This window comes from Leopardus geoffroyi, chromosome B1, assembly GCF_018350155.1.
Source record: "Leopardus geoffroyi isolate Oge1 chromosome B1, O.geoffroyi_Oge1_pat1.0, whole genome shotgun sequence".
NCBI classification, from domain to species: Eukaryota; Metazoa; Chordata; class Mammalia; order Carnivora; family Felidae; genus Leopardus; species Leopardus geoffroyi.
The window spans coordinates 59,947,270-59,968,375 of NC_059327.1; the positions used below are offsets into that span (position 1 = coordinate 59,947,270).

At 36.7% G+C, this 21,106-nt stretch overlaps 1 protein-coding gene and 1 non-coding gene across 7 annotated transcripts in view; both read left to right on the top strand.

Annotated features, from left to right (window-relative positions):
• Positions 1–18,352, top strand: part of DDX60 (DExD/H-box helicase 60) — a 107,852-nt gene extending 89,500 nt beyond the window's left edge. For 5 of the 6 annotated variants that reach the window (XM_045463601.1, XM_045463615.1, XM_045463609.1 and 2 more), the window contains 3 exons: positions 1,139–1,290; positions 14,341–14,403; positions 17,617–18,352. In XM_045463601.1, coding sequence (XP_045319557.1) covers positions 1,139–1,290; positions 14,341–14,403; positions 17,617–17,716 — 315 coding nt within the window. In that variant the 3' untranslated portion in view covers positions 17,717–18,352. Of the gene's footprint in view, positions 1–1,138; positions 1,291–4,228; positions 4,369–14,340; positions 14,404–17,616 lie in introns of all 6 variants that reach the window. The other variant, XR_006708758.1, reaches the window with a different exon arrangement.
• Positions 18,353–19,395: 1,043 nt separating this feature from the next.
• Positions 19,396–19,497, top strand: LOC123596604. The gene has a single exon (XR_006711766.1). It is a non-coding gene; the product is annotated as a U6 spliceosomal RNA (small nuclear RNA).
• Positions 19,498–21,106: the final 1,609 nt, after the last annotated feature.

Sequence of the window (21,106 nt, forward strand, 5' to 3'; positions counted from 1 at the left end):
TGATGCTTAACCGACTGAGCCACCCAGGTGCCCCAAGAATATTCCAAAACTCTTAATAATAAAAGAGCTTCCCAAGCTACTACCATATTATTTTAGAAAGTAGTTTTACTGATTAATATATTAGATTTCCTGTTAACCCCATACAGTTTTCAAAAAATGAGCAGACATCAAAAGCTATTGGCTTGTTTACTTCCTCCTCCTCTGTCTCCTTTTCTTCCTCCTCCTCCTCACCCTCCTCCTCACCCTCCTCTTCCTCCCCTTCCTCCTTCTCCTCCCCTTCCTCATTCTCTTCCTCTTTCTCTTACTTCTCCTCCTCGTCCTCCTCCTCCCCTTCTCCTCCTCCTCCTCCTCCTTCTTCTTCCTCTTCTTCCTCTTCTTTTTCTTCCTTCTCCTCCTCCTTTCCCTCCACCTCCTCCTCTTCCTTCTCTTCATTCCCTTTCTTCTGTTTCTTCTCCTTCTCCTATCTTCTTCCTCTTCCTCCCTCTCCTCCTCCTCCTTCTTCTTTATTTTTCCTTCTTCATCTCCTTCCTCCCCTCCTGCTCCTCCTCCTCGTTGTCGTCTTCTTTCTTTCTTTCTTTCTTTCTTTCTTTCTTTCTTTCTTTCCTTCTTTCTTCCTCCTCCTCCTCCCCCTCCTCCTTCTTTTCCTTCTCTTTCTCCTCATTCTCCTTCTCCTTTTCCTTCTCCTCCTTCTTCTCTTATCCCTCTACATCTTTCTCCCTTTCCTTTTTATTCTGGTAATTGTGTTCTAACAATTGTTAGAGTTGTTCAATTGAACTCTTCTCTTACACAAGGCACCAGTTCTCTGATACTCTCTTTACAAGGTATCTCCTGTACAAATTAGGATAATGAAAAAAATTTTTAATTAGCTTTTATTTCCTAGTGAGTCTTGTTATTATTCTACTGGTTAGAAGGTTGAAATTGCCAAGAGTATGCTGTGAGGTTAACAGTGTTCATAGGTACTATTATCTAGGTGTACTTAGGACAGCAACAAACCAGTGTGTATGAAAGACACCCTCTTCCTTCACCATGAAGAGTATGCTTGAAAAATGTTGATTAAGGAAAAGAACTACAAAGCACAATATAAGAAAGCATTAACTTCCTTTATACATAAATAACAGTAAAAGTTGTATTTCTTTAGGTCATTCTGCGCACAATTGGTATCAATTACACTCAGGCTCCTGTGCTGTGGTCAAAGATATTTGATAACCAAGGAAGAAGAATGCCACTTAATGCTTATGCACTTGATTTCTATAAACATGGTTCCTTGACAGGACTAGTCCAGGACAACAGGTATGTTTTATCTATCTTCACCTATCCCCCCACTCTCTCTTGCTCTTTAATCATTTCTACTTCTACCTTTATTTCTGTCTCCATGTCTGCATTCATGTCTGTGTCTACATCTTTCTCTTTCATTTCTACCTCTACCTTTAGTTCTATTTATGTATCCATCTTTGCGTTGCTATCTAACGGATGAACCTAATGAATTTTAGGCAAAGCCTTTTACAATTTTAAGTATAGGTTAATCATGCTAAATATACTGGAATTTTTTTCCTGTAGATTAATGGCAAGAGGGAATAACAAACTCTGTATTATTTTTGTGGTTTACCCACATACCTTTGGGACTTAGGCTGACTCACTTGACCTAAGGATGTACACTACAGATATAAATATTTGTGCATACTCACAGATGTGTTTTTATTTATTACTATCCTATTGTATTCATCATGAGATATTTTAAAACTGAAAAATAATAACAAAGAGTGCCATGCTCACCATTATCTGAGAGAAGTATATAAAAAGGTATGTAACTCACATATCTGAGGACTGAGCATATGACAGTTGTGATAGCTCTTTGGCAGGGAATACATTTTCAAAAACAGTAAGGAGGGGTAAACCATCTTGGATTTACCTGGGAGAAGAAAAATTGGCCCAGACATTGAGCAGGTGGATGTGGGAGGAGCATTCTGTCAGTAATTACCAGTCAGTAATTACCAGTCAGTAATTCAATAGGCATTTTATATAAAATTCTGAACAGTGTTTATTGAATTAAAGTATTTAAAACTCCAGACACTTGAGAAATGTTGATCAACTTTTTTATATTTCATAGATCACTCATGCAGATGTATTTTATTATATTTTTAAAGTTTTTATTTTGATCACTTGGTGCTTATCACAACAGGTGCACTCCTTAATCCCATCACTTATTTCACCCATCCCTGCACCCCCACCCCCTCTGATAACATCTGCTTGTTCTCTATAGTTAAGAGTCTGCTTCTTTATTTGCCTCTATCTCTCTTTTTCCCTATGCTTATTTGTTTTGTTATTAAATTACTCAGATGAGTAAAATCATGTGGTATTTGTCTTTCTCTGGATGACTTATTTCACTTAGTATTCTACTCTTGAGCTCCACCCATGTCATCACAAATGGCATTTTTAATTCTTTTTTATGGCTGAATAATGTTCCATTATATATATATAAACCACTTCTTTATCCATTCATCAATTGATGGACACCTGGGCTGTTTCCATATCTTGGCTATTGTAAATAATACTGCTATAAACATAAGAGTGCATGTATCCCTTTGAATTAGTGTTTTTGTATACTTTGGATAAATACCCAGTAAAGCAGTTGCTGCATTGCAGGGTAGTTCTACTTTTAACGTTTTGAGGAGCTTCCATACAGTTTTCCACAGTGGCTGCATCAGTTCATGCTCCCACCAACAGTGTGAGAAGCTTCCCTTTTTTTCACATCGTTGATAACACTTGTTTTTTGTGCTTTTGATTGTAGCCCTTCTGACAGGTGTGAGGTTATATCCCGTTGTAGTTTTGATTTGCATTTCCCTGATGGCAAGGGATGATGAGCATCTCCTCGTTTGTCTTTTGGCCATCTGTATGTCCTCCTTGGAGAAATGTCCGTTATGTCTTCTGCCATTTTTAATTGGATGTGTGTGTGTGTGTGTGTGTGTGTGTGTGCGTTGATATTTGTAAGTTCTTTATATATTTTGGATACAATCCATTATGGGATATGTCATCTGTAAATATCTTCTCCCATTTTATAGGTTGCCTTTTAGTTTTGTTGATTCCTTCACTGTGCAAAAACTACTTTTTTTTTTTTAAGTAGGCTTCATGTCCAGTGTGGGGCTTGATCTCATGACCGTGAGATCAAAAGTTTCACACTCTACTGACTGAGCCATCCAGACACCCTGAAGCTACTTATTTTTGATGTAGTCCTAATGATTTATGTTTGTTTTTGTTTCCCTTGCCTCAGGGGACCTATCTAGAAAAAAGTTGCTATGGCCAATGTCAAAGAAGTTATTGCTTGTGTTCTCTTCTGGGATTTTTATGGTTTCAGGTCTCACATTTAGGTCTTTAATCCATCTTGAATTTACTTTTGTATATGGTGTAAGAAAGTTTTCCAGTTTCGTTCTTCTGCATATTGCTGTCTAGTTTTCCCAACATCATTTGTTATCCATTTGTTGAGGAGACCATTGTTTTTCCATTGGATATTCTTTCCTGCTTTGTTGAAGACTAATTGATCATATAATTGTGGATTTATTGATGGGATTTCTATTCTGTTCTATTGATCTACTTTTGTACCAGTACCATACTGTGTTGATTACCACAGCTTTGTAATATAACCTGAAGTCTGGAATTATGATGCCTCTAGTTTTGCTTTTCTTTTTCAAGTTTGCTTTGGCTATTCAGGGTCTCTCATGGTTCCATACTAATTTTAGGATTGTCTGTTCTAACTCTGTTAAAATGCTGGTAGTATTTTGATAGGGATTTCTTTAAATGTTTAGCTTACTTTGGGTAGTAAAGACATTTTAACAATATGTGTTTTTCCAATCCACAAGTATGGAATGTCTTTCCACTTCTTTGTGTCATCTTCAATTTCTTTCATTAACATTTTATAGTTTTCAGAATACAGGTCTTTTACCTCTTTGGTTATGTTTATTTCTAGGTATCTTATTGTTTTCTGGTGCAATTCTAAATGGGGTTGATTTATTAATTTCTCTTTCTGCTGCTTCCTCCCTGTGTATAGAAATGCAACAGATTTCTGTACGGTGATTTTACTGAATTCATTTATCAGCTCTAGCTGTTTTTTAGTGGAATCTTTCTGGTTTTCTATATATAGTGTCATACGATCTACAAATAGTGAAAGTTTTACTCCTTCCATACCAATTTGTATGCCTTTTGTTTATTTTCGTTGTCTGATTGCTGTGGATAGGACTTCCAGGACTATATTGAATAACAGCAGTGAAAGTGGACATTCTGTCTTGTTCCTGACCATAAAGGACAAGCTCTCAGTTTTTCCCTTTTGAGGATGTTAGCTGTGGGTTTTTCCTAAATAGACTTTATTATGTTGAGGTACGTTCCCTCTAAACCTACTTTGTTCAGGGTTTTTATTATGAATGGATGTTGTACTTTGTCAAATTCTTTTTTTGTGTGTCTATTGAAATGATCATATGGTTCTTATTCTTTCTCTTATTGATGTGATATGTCATATGGTTGATTTATAAATATTGAACCACACTTGCAACTCAGGAATAAATCCCACTTGATTGTGGTTAATGTTTTTTTATTTTTTTATTTTTTTTTCATGGTGAAAAATTCTTTAATGTATTGCTTTTTTTATATATTTTTTTACATTTATTTATTTATTTATTTATTTATTTATTTTTAATCTTAAAATTTTATTTATTTTTAATATGAAATTTATTTTAAATGTATTGTTGGATTTAGTTTGCTGGTAGTTGTTGAAGTTTTTTTTGATCCATATTAATTAGAGATATTGGCCTTTTTTTTGTGGTGTCTCTACTTGTTTTTGGTATGACAGTAATGCTGGCCTCATAGAGTGAATTTAGGAGTTTTCCTTACTCTTGCATTTTTTTAGAATAGTTTGAAATGAATAGGTTTTAACTCTTCTTTAAATTTTTGGTACAATTTGCCTGTGAAGACATCTGGTATTGGACTTTGGTTTGTTGGGAGTTTTTTGATCACTGCTTTAATTTTGTTACTGGTAGTCAGTCTGCTCATATTTTCTGTTTCTTCCTGTTTTGGTTTTGGTAGGTTTCATGTTTCTAGGAATTTATTCATTTCCTCTAGGTTGTCTAATTTGCTGGCATATAGTTTTTCATAATATACTGTTATAATTATTTGTATTTTTGTTAGTGTTGGTTTTTATTTCTCCCCGCTCATTTGTGATTTTATTAGTTGTGTCCTTTCTCCTTTTTTTGATAAGTCTGGAGAGTGATTTATCAATTTTATTCATTTTTTTCAAAGACCCAGCTTCTGATTTCATCAACCTATTTTTTTTTTTTTAGTTTCTATATCATTTATTTATGCTCTAATCTTTATTATATCCATCCTTCTGCTGGCTTTAGGTTTTGCTTATTGTTCTTTTTTTTTAACTCCTTTGAGTGGAAGATTAGTTTTTTGTTTTTTGGTGTTTTTATTTGAGATTTTTCTTTCTTCTTGAGTAGGCCTGTTTTTCTATAAACTTCCCTCTTAGGACTGCTTTCGCTGCATCCCAAAGGTTTTAGACCTTTGTATTTTCATTTTCATTTGTTTCCATGTATTTTTTATTTCTTCTTTGATTTCCTATTTGACACATTCAGTGTGTAGTAGTATGTTACTTAACCTCCATCTCTTTGCGGTCATTGCAAATTTTTTCTTGTGGTTTATTTCTAGTTTCATAACATTGTGGTCAGAAAAGATGTATGGTACGATTTAATCTTTTTTGAATTAGTTGAGGCTTGTTTTATGGCCTAATACATGACCTATTCTCCAGAATGTTCCATGTGTACTTGAAAGGAATGTGTATTCTGATGTTTTAGGATAGAATGTTCTAGATATATCTGTTAGGTTCAGCTGATCCAGTGCGTAATTCAAAGCCATTATTTCCTTGCCAATTTTCTGTTTAGTTGATCTGTCCATTGATGTAAGTGGGGGTGTTAATGCCCCCTACTCTTATTGTGTGGTTATCAATTAATTCCTTTATGTTCATTATTAACTGTTTTATGTATTTGGGTGCTTTACTTCTTGTTACAGTCTTTGTTTTTTTTCAACGTTTATTTATTTTTGGGACAGAGAGAGACAGAGCATGAACAGGGGAGGGGCAGAGAGAGGGAGACACAGAATCGTAAACAGGCTCCAGGCTCTGAGCCATCAGCCCAGAGCCTGACGTGGGGCTCGAACTCACGGACCGCGAGATCGTGACCTGGCTGAAGTCGGACGCTTAACCGACTGCGCCACCCAGGCACCCCCAGTCTTTGTTTTAAAGTTGAGTTTGTTCATTGTAAGTATTGCTACTCTGGCTTTCTTTTGATATTCATTTGTATGATAAATGTCCATCCTCTCACTTTCAATCTGCAGGTATCTTCAGGACTAAAAATGCTCTTATAAGCAGTGTATAGATGAGTCTTTTTCTAAAAAAAAATCCATTCTGTCACCCTGTGTCATTGATTCAAGTATTTAGTCCATTTACATTCAGTGTAATTATTGATAGATATATATTTATTGATATTTTATTACTTGTTTTGTGGTTCTTTCTGAAAATTTTCTCTGGTTCTTTCTTGTCATTTTCTTTTTCATGATTTGATGGATTTCTTTAGTGATATATTTGGCTTTCTTTCTCTTTATTATTTGCATATTAATTAGTGGTTTTGATTTTTGGTTACCATTAGGTTATATCTTCTGAATATAGCCATCTATCTTAAGTAGATGGTCAGTTAATTTGAACTCATTCTTTACTCCTCTCCTCTCCATGTTTTAGGTACATGGTGTCTTATTTTCATACTTTAATTTTGTGAGTTCTTTGGCTGGTATTTTACAAAAAAAGATTCATTTATACTGATTTTGTGTTTCCCACCTTCATACTGTCAATTTTGGTGTTTCATTTTTTCTTAGCATCCTCTTTAATATTTCTTGGAGGCCTGGTTTAGTGGTCATGAACTGCTTTAGTTTTTGTCTAGGAAACTCTTTATTTCTTCTTCTATTTTGAATGATAGACTTGCTGGATAGAGTATCCTTGACTACAGATTTTTCCTATTCAGCATTTTGAATATATCATGCCACTCCCTTCTTGCTTGGAAAGTTTCTGCTGAAAAAGACCCTGATAGCCTAATGGGATTTCCCTTGTATGTAACTGTCTTATTTTGTTTTGCTGCTTTTAAATTGTTTTCCTTATCACTATATTTTGCCATTTTAGTTGTGTCTTGGTGTTTATCTGCTTTTGTTGATTTTGTTGGGAGTTCTTTGTGCCTCTTGGGTCTGGATATCTATTTCATTCCCCTGATTAGGGAGGTTTTCAGCTATTATTTCTTTAAATAAATTATTTGTCTCCTTTTCTTTCTCCAGGGACTTCTATAATATGAATGTTTTTATGTTTGATAGAGTCACTGAGTTCCCCAAGTCTGTTCTTGTTTTGCATACTTCTTTTTTTTTCTTTTGTTCAGCTTGATTACTTTCTAATACTGTGTTTTCTAGGTCATTAATTTGTTCCTCTGCTTCTTCCATCCTGCTGTTCATTCCATCATGCATGTTTGTGTTTTTGTTTATTGAGCCCTTTATCTCTGATATATTATAACTTATCTCTGTGTTAAGGTTCTCACTCATGTCTTCCATTCTTAAGTCCATTGGGTATCTTTAGGATCATTTCTTTAAATTCTCTATCAGACATGTTACTTATATCTGTTTCAAGGCCATGGCCTTGTCCTGTTCTTTAATTTGGGACAAATTCCTCTCTCTTCTCATTTTGTCTAAGTCTCTGTGCCTGCTCTATGTTAGGAAACTCAGCTACTTCCTCTGTTTTTTATGGTAATGGCCTTATGTAGAAGAGCTCCTATGTTGGTAGACATGGTATAGGCACAGGTTTGGGCTGGTCTTCTTTGGGAGGGTACCTGCAGCACTGGGACTGAGGCAAGAATGACTGGGAAGGGTGGTTCCAACAGAGTGTGTGTGGGGATGAGGCTTGGTGTGAGCAAGTTAGGTAGCGATTGTTAGCTGTTAGCATGGTGCTGGTTCCTGCAGGTGGCCCTGTGTGTATGCTGAAGGATGGGGGAGGAAATTATGCTGGCCAGTTTCTTTGTTCCCAGATGGGTCTCTTGTGAACACTGCCTCTCTGAAACATACTCTGAGAAGAGCAAATAACCTCCCCACTGTGTGCCGCAGCCACTCTTCAGGTAGTTATTTTCATGCTGTGCATCTGTGGGCTGTTTACCCTGTCTTCTCTCCAAGAGCAGCCTTGATGCTTTTGGGCTCTATCTGTGCCACACCTACTGACCTTTAAAACTTCAGGCTTGCCCCTCCTGCCCCCGTGCACCTTGCCTACCCACCCCAGCTAATACACCAGATCCCCAGCACCACAAGCCTGGCAGTGTGCAAGTAGCCCAGACGGGCCACGCCACCCCACAGTGAATCCCGCCCCTAGGAGAGGGGAAAAGAAGGCACACACCAGTCTGATTGTGGCCCCAGTGGTGGGCTGGAGGCAGACATCAGGTCTGACTGCAGCCCCGCCCACCAACTCCAGTTATACACCACAGCACAGGGGAAGTGCCTTGCAGGTCCTCACCACACCAGGGACTATCCAAAATGACCAAGCGGAAGAATTCCCCTCAGAAGAATATCTAGGAAATAACAACAGCTAATGAGCTGATCAAAAAGGATTTAAACAATATAACAGAAAGTGAATTTAGAATAATAGTCATAAAATTAATCGCTGGGCTTGAAAACAGTATAGAGGACAGCAGAGAATCTCTTGCTACAGAGATCAAGGGACTAAGGAACAGTCACGAGGAGCTGAAAAACGTTTTAAATGAAATGCAAAACAAAATGGAAACCACCACAGCTCGGATTGAAGAGGCAGAGGAGAGAATAGGTGAACTAGAAGATAAAGTTATGGAAAAAGAGGAAGCTGAAAAAAAAGGAGATAAAAAAATCCAGGAGTATGAGGGGAAAATTAGAGAACTAAGCGATACACTAAAAAGAAATAATATACACATAATTGGTATCCCAGAGGAGGAAGAGAGAGAGAAAGGTGCTGAAGGGGTACTTGAAGAAATAATAGCTGAGAACTTCCCTGAACTGGGGAAGGAAAAAGGCATTGAAATCCAAGAGGCACAGAGAACTCCCTTCAACGTAACTTGAATCGATCCTCTGCACGACATATCATAGTGAAACTGGCAAAATACAAGGATAAAGAGAAAATTCTGAAAGCAGCAAGGGATAAACATGCCCTCACATATAAAGGGAGACCTATAAGACTCGTGACTGATCTCTCTTTTGAAACTTGGCAGGCCAGAAAGGATTGGCACGAGATTTTCAGTGTGCTAGACAGAAAAAATATGCAGCCGAGAATCCTTTATCCAGCAAGTCTGTCATTTAGAATAGAAGGAGAGATAAAGGTCTTCCCAAATAAACAAAAACTGAAGGAATTTGTCACCACTAAACCAGACCTACAAGAGATCCTAAGGGGGATCCTGTGAGACAAAGTACCAGAGACCTCACTACAAGCATAAAACATACAGACATCACAATGACTCTAAACCCGTATCTTTCTATAATAACACTGAATGTAAATGGATTAAATGTGCCAACCAAAAGACATAGGGTATCAGAATGGATAAAAAAGCAAGACCCATCTATTTGCTGTTTACAAGAGACTCATTTTAGACCTGAGGACACCTTTAGATTGAGAGTGAGGGGATGGAGAACTATTTATCATGCTACTGGAAGCCAAAAGAAAGCTGGAGTAGCCATACTTATATCAGACAAACTAGACTTTAAATTAAAGGCTGTAACAAGAGATGAAGAAGGACATTATATAATAGTTACAGGGTCTATCCACCAGGAAGAGCTAACAATTATAAATGTCTATGCGCCGAATACTGGAGCCCCCAAATATATAAAACAATTACTCACAAACATAAGCAACCTTATTGATAAGACTGTGGTAATTGCAGGGGACTTTAACACCCCACTTACAGAAATGAATAGATCATCTAGACACACGATCAATAAAGAAACAAGGGCCCTGAATGAGACATTGGATCAGATGGACTTGACAGATATATTTAGAACTCTGCATCCCAAAGCAACAGAATATACTTTCTTCTCGAGTGCACATGGAACATTCTCCAAGATAGATCATATACTGGGTCACAAAACAGCCCTTCATAAGTTTACCAGAATTGAAATTATACCATGCATACTTTCAGACCACAATGCTATGAAGCTTGAAATCAACCACAGGAAAAAGTCTGGAAAACCTCCAAAAGCATGGAGGTTAAAGAATACCCTACTAAAGAATGAGTGGGTCAACCAGGCAATTAGAGAAGAAATTAAAAAATATATGGAAACAAACGAAAATGAAAATACAACAATCCAAACGCTTGGGGACGCAGCGAAGGCAGTCCTGAGAGGAAAATACATTGCAATCCAGGCCTATCTCAGAAACAAGAAAAATCCCAAATACAAAATCTAACAGCACACCTAAAGGAAATAGAAGCAGAACAGCAAAGGCAGCCTAAACCCAGCAGAAGAAGAGAAATAATAAAAATCAGAGCAGAAATAAACAATATAGAATCTAAAAAAACTGTAGAGCAGATCAACGAAACCAAGAGTTGGTTTTTTGAAAAAATAAACAAAATTGACAAACCTCTAGCCAGGCTTCTCAAAAAGAAAAGGGAGATGACCCAAATAGATAAAATCTTGAATGAAAATGGAATTATTACAACCAATCCCTCAGAGATACAAACAATTATCAGGGAATACTATGAAAAATTATATGCCAACAAATTGGACAACCTGGAAGAAATGGACAAATTCCTCAACACCCACACTCTTCCAAAACTCAACCAGGAGGAAATAGAAAGCTTGAACAGACCCATAACCAGCGAAGAAATTGAATCGGTTATCAAAAATCTCCCAACAAATAAGAGTCCAGGACCAGATGGCTTCCCAGGGGAATTCTACCAGGCATTTAAAGCAGAGATAATACCTATCCTTCTCAAGCTATTCCAAGAAATAGAAAGGGAAGGAAAACTTCCAGACTCATTCTATGAAGCCAGTATTACTTTGATTCCTAAACCAGACAAAGACCCAGTAAGAAAAGAGAACTACAGGCCAATATCCCTGATGAATATGGATGCAAAAATTCTGAATAAGATACTAGCAAATCGAATTCAACGGCATATAAAAAGAATTATTCACCATGATCAAGTGGGAGTCATTCCTGGGATGCAGGGCTGGTTCAACATTCGCCAATCAATCAACGTGATACATCACATTAACAAAAAAAAAGAGAAGAACCATATGATCCTGTCAATCGATGCAGAAAAGACCTTTGACAAAATCCAGCACCCTTTCTTAATAAAAACCCTTGAGAAAGTCAGGATAGAAGGAACATACTTAAAGATCATAAACGCCATTTATGAAAAGCCCACAGCTAACATCATCCTCAACGGGGAAAAACTGAGAGCTTTTTCCCTGAGATCAGGAACACGACAGGGATGCCCACTCTCACCGCTGTTGTTTAACATAGTGCTGGAAGTTCTAGCATCAGCAATCAGACAACAAAAGGAAATCAAAGGCATCAAAATTGGCAAAGATGAAGTCAAGCTTTCGCTTTTTGCAGATGACATGATATTATACATGGAAAATCCGATAGACTCCACCAAAAGTCTGCTAGAACTGATACATGAATTCAGCAAAGTTGCAGGATACAAAATCAATGTACAGAAATCAGTTGCATTCTTATACACTAACAATGAAGCAACAGAAAGACAAAGAAACTGATCCCATTCACAATTGCACCAAGAAGCATAAAATACCTAGGAATAAATCTAACCAAGGATGTAAAGGATCTGTATGCTGAAAACTATAGAAAGCTTATGAAGGAAATTGAAGAAGATTTAAAGAAATGGAAAGACATTCCCTGCTCATGGATTGGAAGAATAAATATTGTCAAAATGTCAATACTACCCAAAGCTATCTACACATTCAATGCAATCCCAATCAAAATTGCACCAACATTCTTCTCGAAACTAGAACAAGCAATCCTAAAATTCATATGGAGCCACAAAAGGCCCCGAATAGCCAAAGTAAATTTGAAGAAGAAAACCAAAGCAGGAGGCATCACAATCCCAGACTTAGGCTCTACTACAAAGCTGTCATCATCAAGACAGCATGGTATTGGCACAAAAACAGACACATAGACCAATGGAATAGAATAGAAACCCCAGAACTAGACCCACAAACGTATGGCCAACTCATCTTTGACAAAGCAGGAAAGAACATCCAATGGAAAAAAGACAGTCTCTTTAACAAATGGTGCTGGGAGAACTGGACAGCAACATGCAGAAGGTTGAAACTAGACCACTTTCTCACACCATTCACAAAAATAAACTCAAAATGGATAAAGGACCTGAATGTGAGACAGGAAACCATCAAAACCCTCGAGGAGAAAGCAGGAAAAGACCTCTCTGACCTCAGCCGTAGCAGTCTCTTACTTGACACATCCCCAAAGGCAAGGGAATTAAAAGCAAAAGTGAATTACTGGGACCTTATGAAGATAAAAAGCTTCTGCACAGCAAAGGAAACAACCAACAAAACTAAAAGGCAACCAACGAAATGGGAAAAGATATTTGCAAATGACATATCGGACAAAGGGCTAGTATCCAAAATCTATAATGAGCTCACCAAACTCCACACCCGAAAAACAAATAACCCAGTGAAGAAATGGGCAGAAAACATGAATAGACACTTCACTAAGGAAGACATCCGGATGGCCAACAGGCACATGAAAAGATGTTCAGCGTCGCTCCTCATCAGGGAAATACAAATCAAAACCACACTCAGGTATGGTGTGAGACTATCAGGAGACTATAGATGCTGGAGAGGATGTGGAGAAACGGGAACCCTCTTGCACTGTTGGTGGGAATGCAAATTGGTGCAGCCGCTCTGGAAAGCAGTGTGGAGGTTCCTCAGAAAATTAAAACTAGACCTACCCTATGACCCAGCAATAGCACTGCTAGGAATTTATCCAAGGGATACAGGAGTACTGATGCATAGGGGCACTTGTACCCCAATGTTTATAGCAGCACTCTCAACAATAGCCAAATTATGGAAAAAGCCTAAATGTCCATCAACTGATGAATGGATAAAGAAATTGTGGTTTATATACACAATGGAATACTACGTGGCAATGAGAAAAAATGAAATATGGCCTTTTGTAGCAACATGGATGGAACTGGAGAGTGTGATGCTAAGTGAAATAAGCCATACAGAGAAAGACAGATACCATATGGTTTCACTCTTATGTGGATCCTGAGAAACTTAACAGAAACCCATGGGGGAGGGGAAGGAAAAAAAAAAAGAGGTTAGAGTGGGAGAGAGCCAAAGCATAAGAGACTCTTACAAACTGAGAAGAAACTGAGGGTTGATGGGGGGTGGGAGGGAGGGGAGGGTGGGTGATGGGTATTGAGGAGGGCACCTTTTGGGATGAGCACTGGGTGTTGTATGGAAACCAATTTGACAATAAATTTCATATATTAAACAAAAAATAAAATAAAATAAAACTTCCGGCTTTATTTAGGCCCTGCTGGTTGTAAGAACTCATGAAATTTGGACCATCTCTTTTTCCAAGTCAGTTGGTATGGGGAAACATCTCCTTGTACAATCCCCTATGTGCTAGTCTGTCTCTTGCCCTTCTCCATGCCTGTGGCTCCCTCCCCATTGCAGCAGCCACAGTATGTTTCTCTCCCAAACCATGTCTCTGTGCTTCTTACCTTTTTTGATGTGGCCTCTTGTCTACCTTTAGTTGTGGAATTTGTTTTGTCAGTCTTCAGGTTGATTCTGGTGTATTTAGGATGTTTTGATAGTTATCTAGTTGTATTCATGGGATGCAGCAGGCTTCGGGTCTTCCTACCCTGCTGCCTTCTTCCCCCTCGGATGTATTTCTGATCATTTTTAAAAATATTTTTAAATATTTAGATATTTTTAATAATATGACTCATTGTCATGAATAAAAGTAGTTGTGACATTAGTAAATAGTCTTATTTTTCCCTTTTGATTCTCCAGCCCCCATTCACTCTTCTGAGCTTAACTTTCCTACTTTGGTTTTCTCCTGAAATGGTCAGTCTCCTATGCGTATTGTACTTGTGATATTTGAATTCATAATTATCACTCCTGTTGATTGAATTATCCTTTAGGATTGTGGCATTCTAATAAACATGTCTTGACAGATGAAAGTAATCTCTTATTGACAAAGCCAAAATTTCAGTATCAAATAAGTTCTTTAATGTTTTATACTATTAATTTTCAAAATGATATTTTGTTTAGGATGAATGAAGGAACTGCTTATGATTTGTTGAAAGATTTTGCACTCACCATTCGATCTATCAGGTATGTTATATACTTTAAGTATTGATTTCGTATTTTCCAAAATTTTAATGGTAATTAAATTGAGTTTGTTGACCTCATACTTTTTTTAAGTTTATTTAATTTGAGTGAGAGAGTGCTTGAGCATGAGTAGGGGAGGAGCAGAGAGAGAAGGAGAGAGAGAATCCCAAGCAGGCTTTGCATTGTCAGTGCAGAGCCCATGCAGGGCTCAGGCTCATGAACCATGAGATCGCCATCTGAGCTGAAATCAAGAGTCAGATCCTTAACTGACTGAGCCACCCAGGCACCCCTGTTGACCTTATACTTAGAAGTGACACTGAGCTTCTTCGATGTCATGCCTTTCAACTCCCCAAACAATTTGCAGAGCTTCTCTTCAACACCCTGTTGCACTGGTTCTATAATAGAATTAATTCCAAAGCCCATTTGACGTAAGGTTTAATTCAGACCAGAACCCTAGCCTCAGGCACTGCATAATAGAACAATATTCCAAAACCTCAGGAATTCCTAGATGCTAGTATTCTGTTTTCATAACCAGTGTTTGTCAGATACATGATACTTCACAGGGCCCCTTAGGGCTCCATTGGTCCCTGGTTATATATCAATTTACATATTCTGGATTCTCTTGCTTTATACAGTGTTTTGCCCAGGCTTCATCTGACACTAATCTCTCATATTGGCTTCCTGTTTTCATCTTTAACAGAGCTCTGTGGGGACCCAAACAATTCCAAACTTTATATGGATACCCCCATCCTAAGGCTCTATTAGAAGATCCATCCTTAAGCCCATCATGTATTTCCTGGTTAAATATACATCTTCCTAAAGCCTCTGTTCTGCATGTACCTTAATACTTTATGGGTTTTCCCTTTTCTATCACTTGCTTTAAAAATTATATTTCTTCACATATATGAATACATGTAATTTGCCATGAATCTCTTCATCTTCATGAAGTTGTTGCTAATTAGGTCATTGTTTTTTATTTTTTTGATACAAGATTAGTTAGACCTGTTTGGATGTTTTATACAGAGAATGAAACTATGAGGATGCTAGAGCAGAGGGAACTGCTCTAGTTTCTTGAGTATCTCTATGTAGTGTATTTCTTGAGTAGCTCATAGTTATTCAAGAACATCTCAAGAAACTCCAGAGACTTTGGAGCTGTCTCAAAATCTGATCCTAGAAATATCATTCATTTTTTTTCTTTAAAAACTATTGAAACATTACTGATTTGAGGAATATGTTTAAGCACATCAGATACAGATAATCATTAAATCTATCCCTTCTTTAAACATAATCTTACAGTGTAGTGTGAGGAAACTTACTTGTAGATATTAAAAAGGTAATAAGTGCTAGGGTGACAGATAAGGGGGCAACTAACTTGACCTTGGATTCAGAGAAAGATTTTCAAATGAAGTAATTTTTTTCACTAAGTCTTAAGGTATATTAAGTGGGCAGAGGAAATAGTGTTTTCAAAGTACAGAAATGAGAAAGGGCCTGATATGTCAGGTATTGGCTTCGATCTCACTGTAGTGGCATGGGGAATATGGGAGTTGTGATAGGGATGGGGGAAGATGCTGAGTTGCTTAAAGGAGCTTTAAAGACAATTTGGATACATTGAGAAGGGTCTTAATTCTCATATTATGGAGTCTGGGCTTAATATTTTGAATAATGTGTAGACATATGGTTTATATGTGTGACAGAGATGTGTATGGCTTATGTATGTGGCAGAAACTCAAAGGCTATAACAGCCATGCAGGTGAAAGTGGGTGTGGGTCTGAATTAAGGAAATAGAACTAATGATGATTAGAGAAGTATTTATGAGATAGTATTCAAAGAAACTGTAAAGGCCATGTAGTTGGTGAAGATAACAAGGTTTCTATTTTAGTTAATGATACATAAGAAACATAGAGGTGAGGATGAGGTTGGAGGAGGACTAAGAACCAAAAATAGTGAGTTAGAATTTATATATGTCACATAATATCTGTGGGAAATCATTCAAGAGGAAATGGTCGGTGTCATAATTATAGGTCTGTAACTAGGAGGAAATTCAGTGTTACAGATACAGATCTGGTCATTGTTTGTATTAGGTCAATGAAGACACTAGGAAAAATTCTGGAACTCTAGTGAAACCAAGGTAATAGGAATTACAATAGGTTGATAAAATGTCAGATCCTGATTGTGTTCAGTACTTTATCACTGCAGCTGCATGGTTCATTTGTGGATTTCCTCTCTCCTTTCTTTTCACCTGCATATTCATTTCTTATTGCTGCTATAACAAATTACCACAAATTTAGTGGTTTAAACCAACACAAATTTATTATCTTACAGTTCTGGAAGCCTGAAATCCAAAATGGGTCTAACTGGGTTAAAATCAAGATGTTGGCAAAGCTCATTTCTTTCTGGAGGCTTTAGGACAATCTGCTCTATTGTCTTTTCCAGGCTCCAGAGGCTGCTGGCATTATTTTTATCATGGTCCCCTTCCCTCTTCAAAGCCAGCAATGGTGGGGAAAGTCTTACATTGAGATGAGCTCTCTCCTGCCTCCCTCTCCCGCTTACAAGAACTTTTGAGACTATAATGGGCTAACCCAGAAAATCCAGAATAATTTTTCCATCTCAAAGTCACCTGATCAGCAACTTCAATTCCATCTGCAACCTTAATTCTCCATTGCCATGTAAACTAACATGGCCCTAGATTTCTGAGGATTAGAACATAAATATCTCTGGAAGACCATTATTCTGTTTATTACACCCTGTTTTTTTCTTTTTAATTTTCTTAGATACCTAGGTAAAGGAAGTAATATTTTGCCCTTCTTAGTGGTAGTTACTTGTGGGTTTCAGTATATATTGGACACGGTAGCAAAAAAAAAAAAAAAAAAAAAAAAAATCACAAAATAGCCTCTAAAGAGGTGTATGGAGAAAGGAAGGGAATTTGTGTTGTTGCTTTTGAAGGGAAGAGGGATAGGTTTACATGAAATTTGTTGGCCTTTAAAATCCTCTTGGTAATTGACGTGAAGAGGAACTGTACGGGAACTGTTTTGTTATCTTTATTTTGTTATTTTTTCCACTCAAGTTTTTTTTAAGATAAACATGTTTCTTATCATCATTCTTCATATTTTTCTACGATTTCATCATGTAATGGGATTTTCTTAATTCTTCCCACATGGAGAAAGTCCTTCTTATAGTACTGACTCTCGCTAAAATGCTGTGTATTTCCATTTACAGTGTTTCCTTGCGTGAACTATGTGAAAATGAAGATGACAATGTGGTCTTAGCATTTGAACAATTGAGTGAAACCTTTTCTGAAAAACTTAACCAAGTTTAAAAACAAAGACTATCCAGATCACTTAAAATATTTCCGTGGGCATTTTTCAAGTCATATTTTGTGATCCTCATATTTTTGGTCATAAATACATATATAATGAAGTGGAAGTAACAATTTGGAGTCATAATTATAATCAAACCCGGCATGTCTTTCATGAGTACCCTTGGAAAAGTTATTTAATGTCTTTGAATCTTGGCTTCTTTATATAGTTGAATAATAATGCCTATGTTTCAGCTAGTTTGTGGATTGATTGAGAAAATGTGTAGATTTTGTTTGTGACTGAAGAACAATTTTTACTCTGTGAGGCCTAAACAAATATTACGTTCTCAACATTTTTTGCCTCAATGTCATAATTTATAAAAGTCTGTTAAGGCTAGAATAAGCGACTACAGTATGCTGAAGTTGAACTATATTTTCTTTAATTAACTTAAATGTAATCATATGACTTATATATATGGTCTTTAAAATGGTGGCTTGTAGTAAACTTGAACTACTTTTTTAAAAAATATAAGTGAGAGTTCTGGCATGAATCCTGTGATGTTTTAAAACAACACATGGCTTGTGATTTGGCTTGATTTTAATTGTATATAAATGACTGAAAAACCACAAAGAAATAAAATGGGTGTAGTCAACTTACCATTGGTCTCTTTGTGTTAAGTCTATGCATCTTTCAAACTATTTGCACACACATTTACATTTTGTATATAATAAATAGTTCACATATAATCACTTTCACTCCCTAGCCTTAAGCCTCAGATCACAGTTTTAGAAACTATTTTAGACCCTAAACTTGAGTATTTTATCCTCAGAGCAAAAGGTCTGTTCTCTCCTTCTATCCAGATGTCTTACTGAAGATGATCTTTTGTATGAAATTATTTATACATATATTACATTGGTTTAGAAAAACACCTGTGCTTCATTTTGTCTGGAGATAAAAGAATACTCTGTTACCTGGACATGTCCCATTATTGCATGTGCCATGTTAGGGGTCTCTAGCTTCCTTGGTTTAGACCCATTCACATTATTTAAAACTTGCAATGTAACAATTTCTGGACACCAAAATACATAGAAACCAAAGCCGTTTCTATTGACCACTCAATGGTCAGTAGACTACTACTGATCTCTCCTAGAAACACTGATACACAATATTAATAAATTGTCACGTTGGTTTCCACCTCTCACTTGTGGTTTCATAAGTCTGATGAATACATGAAGATTTTTTTTCCATGACTGAACCAAACTGGCTCCCTAAGTTTTAGGGATAGAATAAGATTATTTCCTACAAACTGGCATTCTAGTAAAAGAGGAAGTTATACCTAACCTCTTTAAGGTAGGTCTAATGGTCAGCTTCCTTTGCTTCCTTTTTGACTTTTAGCAATAACTCTAAAAAGTAGCATGGGACAACTTTTGAAGAGAGAATTTATATAGGAACTCTGAAAACATTTTATGTTCCATTTTTTGTGATAATGTGAAATTTTTCTTTCTGAGAATTGTGTATAGACATCCTGGTAAGATTTACTGGAGAATCATTATTACCACCGTAATTTATTCCCATTTTTTTCCCATGAGAGGAAAACATCATATTGGCATTAGGTCTATAAAGGGTCTTCTGGAAGAGCCACTTGTAAAAATTTTTATGTTGAGAAAATTATAGATGCAAATGCTGGAAATAATATACCATGCTCATTTCAGCAGCACATACACTGAAACAGGAAGGATACAGAAAAGATTAGCACATGCTCCAGGATGACATGCAAATTTGTGAACTATTCCATATTAAAAATATATGTATATACGTGTGCATATATGGTTAATTCATTTATGACAAAGGAGCCAAGAATAGACAATGGTGAAGGGAACATCTCTACAATAAAAATGTTGCTGGGAAAAATGGACAGCCACGTGCAAAAGAATGAAACTGGACCAATATCTTACACCATACACAAAAATTAATTCAAAATGGAGTAAAGACATAAAAATAAGATGAATCCATAAAAATCCTTGGAGAAAACTAGGCGAGTTCCTTGACAATATTGATATTGACAATGATATTTTGGATTTGACACCAAAAGCAAAGGCAACAAAAGCAAAATAAACAGGTGGGACTATATAAAGTTAAAAAGCTTCTGCACAGCAATGTAGACCATCAACAAAATAAAAAGGCAACATGCCAATGAAGAAAAAATATTTGCAAAGGATAAATCAGATAAGGGGTTAATATCCAAAATGTATAAGGAATTCATGCAACTCAACACCCAAAACCCTCCAAATAATCCAATTAAAATGGGCAGATGACCTGAATAGACATTTATCCAAAGAACACATACAGATGGTCAACAGACACATGAGAAGATGCTAAACATCACTTATCAGCAGGGAAATGCAAATCAAAACTACAAGAGGTATCTCTTGTCTGGGAAAATGGTTATTCAAGTGTTGGCAGATGTGGAGAATAAGGAACCCTTGTGCACTATTTTGGGAATGGTGCAGCCACTGTGGAAAATACTATGGGAGTCCCTCACAAAATAAAAAACAGAACTACCATATGACCCAGGAATCTCATTTCTGAACATTTATCTGAAAGAAATGAAAATGCTAACTGAAAAAGGTATATGCACTCTGATGTTCACTGAAGCATTATTTACAATAACCAAGACATGGATGGAATCTAAGTGTCCATTGATGGATGGATGGATAAGTAAAAATGTGAGATATATATATATATATGAATATTATTCAGCTATAAAAATGAATGAGATTTTGTCATTGGCCACAACACGGATGGAACTTCAGGTCAGTCATTATGCTAAGTCAAATAAGTCAGAGAAAGACAAAGACCATATGATCTCACTTATATGTTGAATCTATAAAATAAAACAAAAATTGAACTCATAGCAGTGAAGAGATTGGTTGTTACCAGAAGTGGGAGGTGGGGTGGGTAAAATGGGTAAAGGGGGTAAAAAGTTACAAACTTTCACTTGTAGAATAAGTAAGTTATAGGATAGGGGTGCCTGGGTGGCTCAGTTGGTTAGGCATCTGACTTCAGCTCAGGTCATGATCTTGCAGTTTGTGAGTTTGATCCTCGCGTCAGGCTCTGTGCTGACAGCTTGGAGCCTGGAGCTTGCTTCAGACTCTGTGTCTGCCTCCCTCTCTCTGCTCCTCCCCTGCTCACGCTCTGTCTCTCCAAAAATAAATAAACATAAAAAAAATAAATCATAGGATCTAATGTAAAGCATGGCGATTATAGTTAATAATGCTGTATTGTATATTTGAAAGTTGCCAAGAGAGTAAATCTTAAAAGTTCTCATCACAAGAAAGAAATTTGTAATTATGTATGGTGATGGATGTTAACTAGATTTATGGTGATCAATTCACAAATATACAAATATA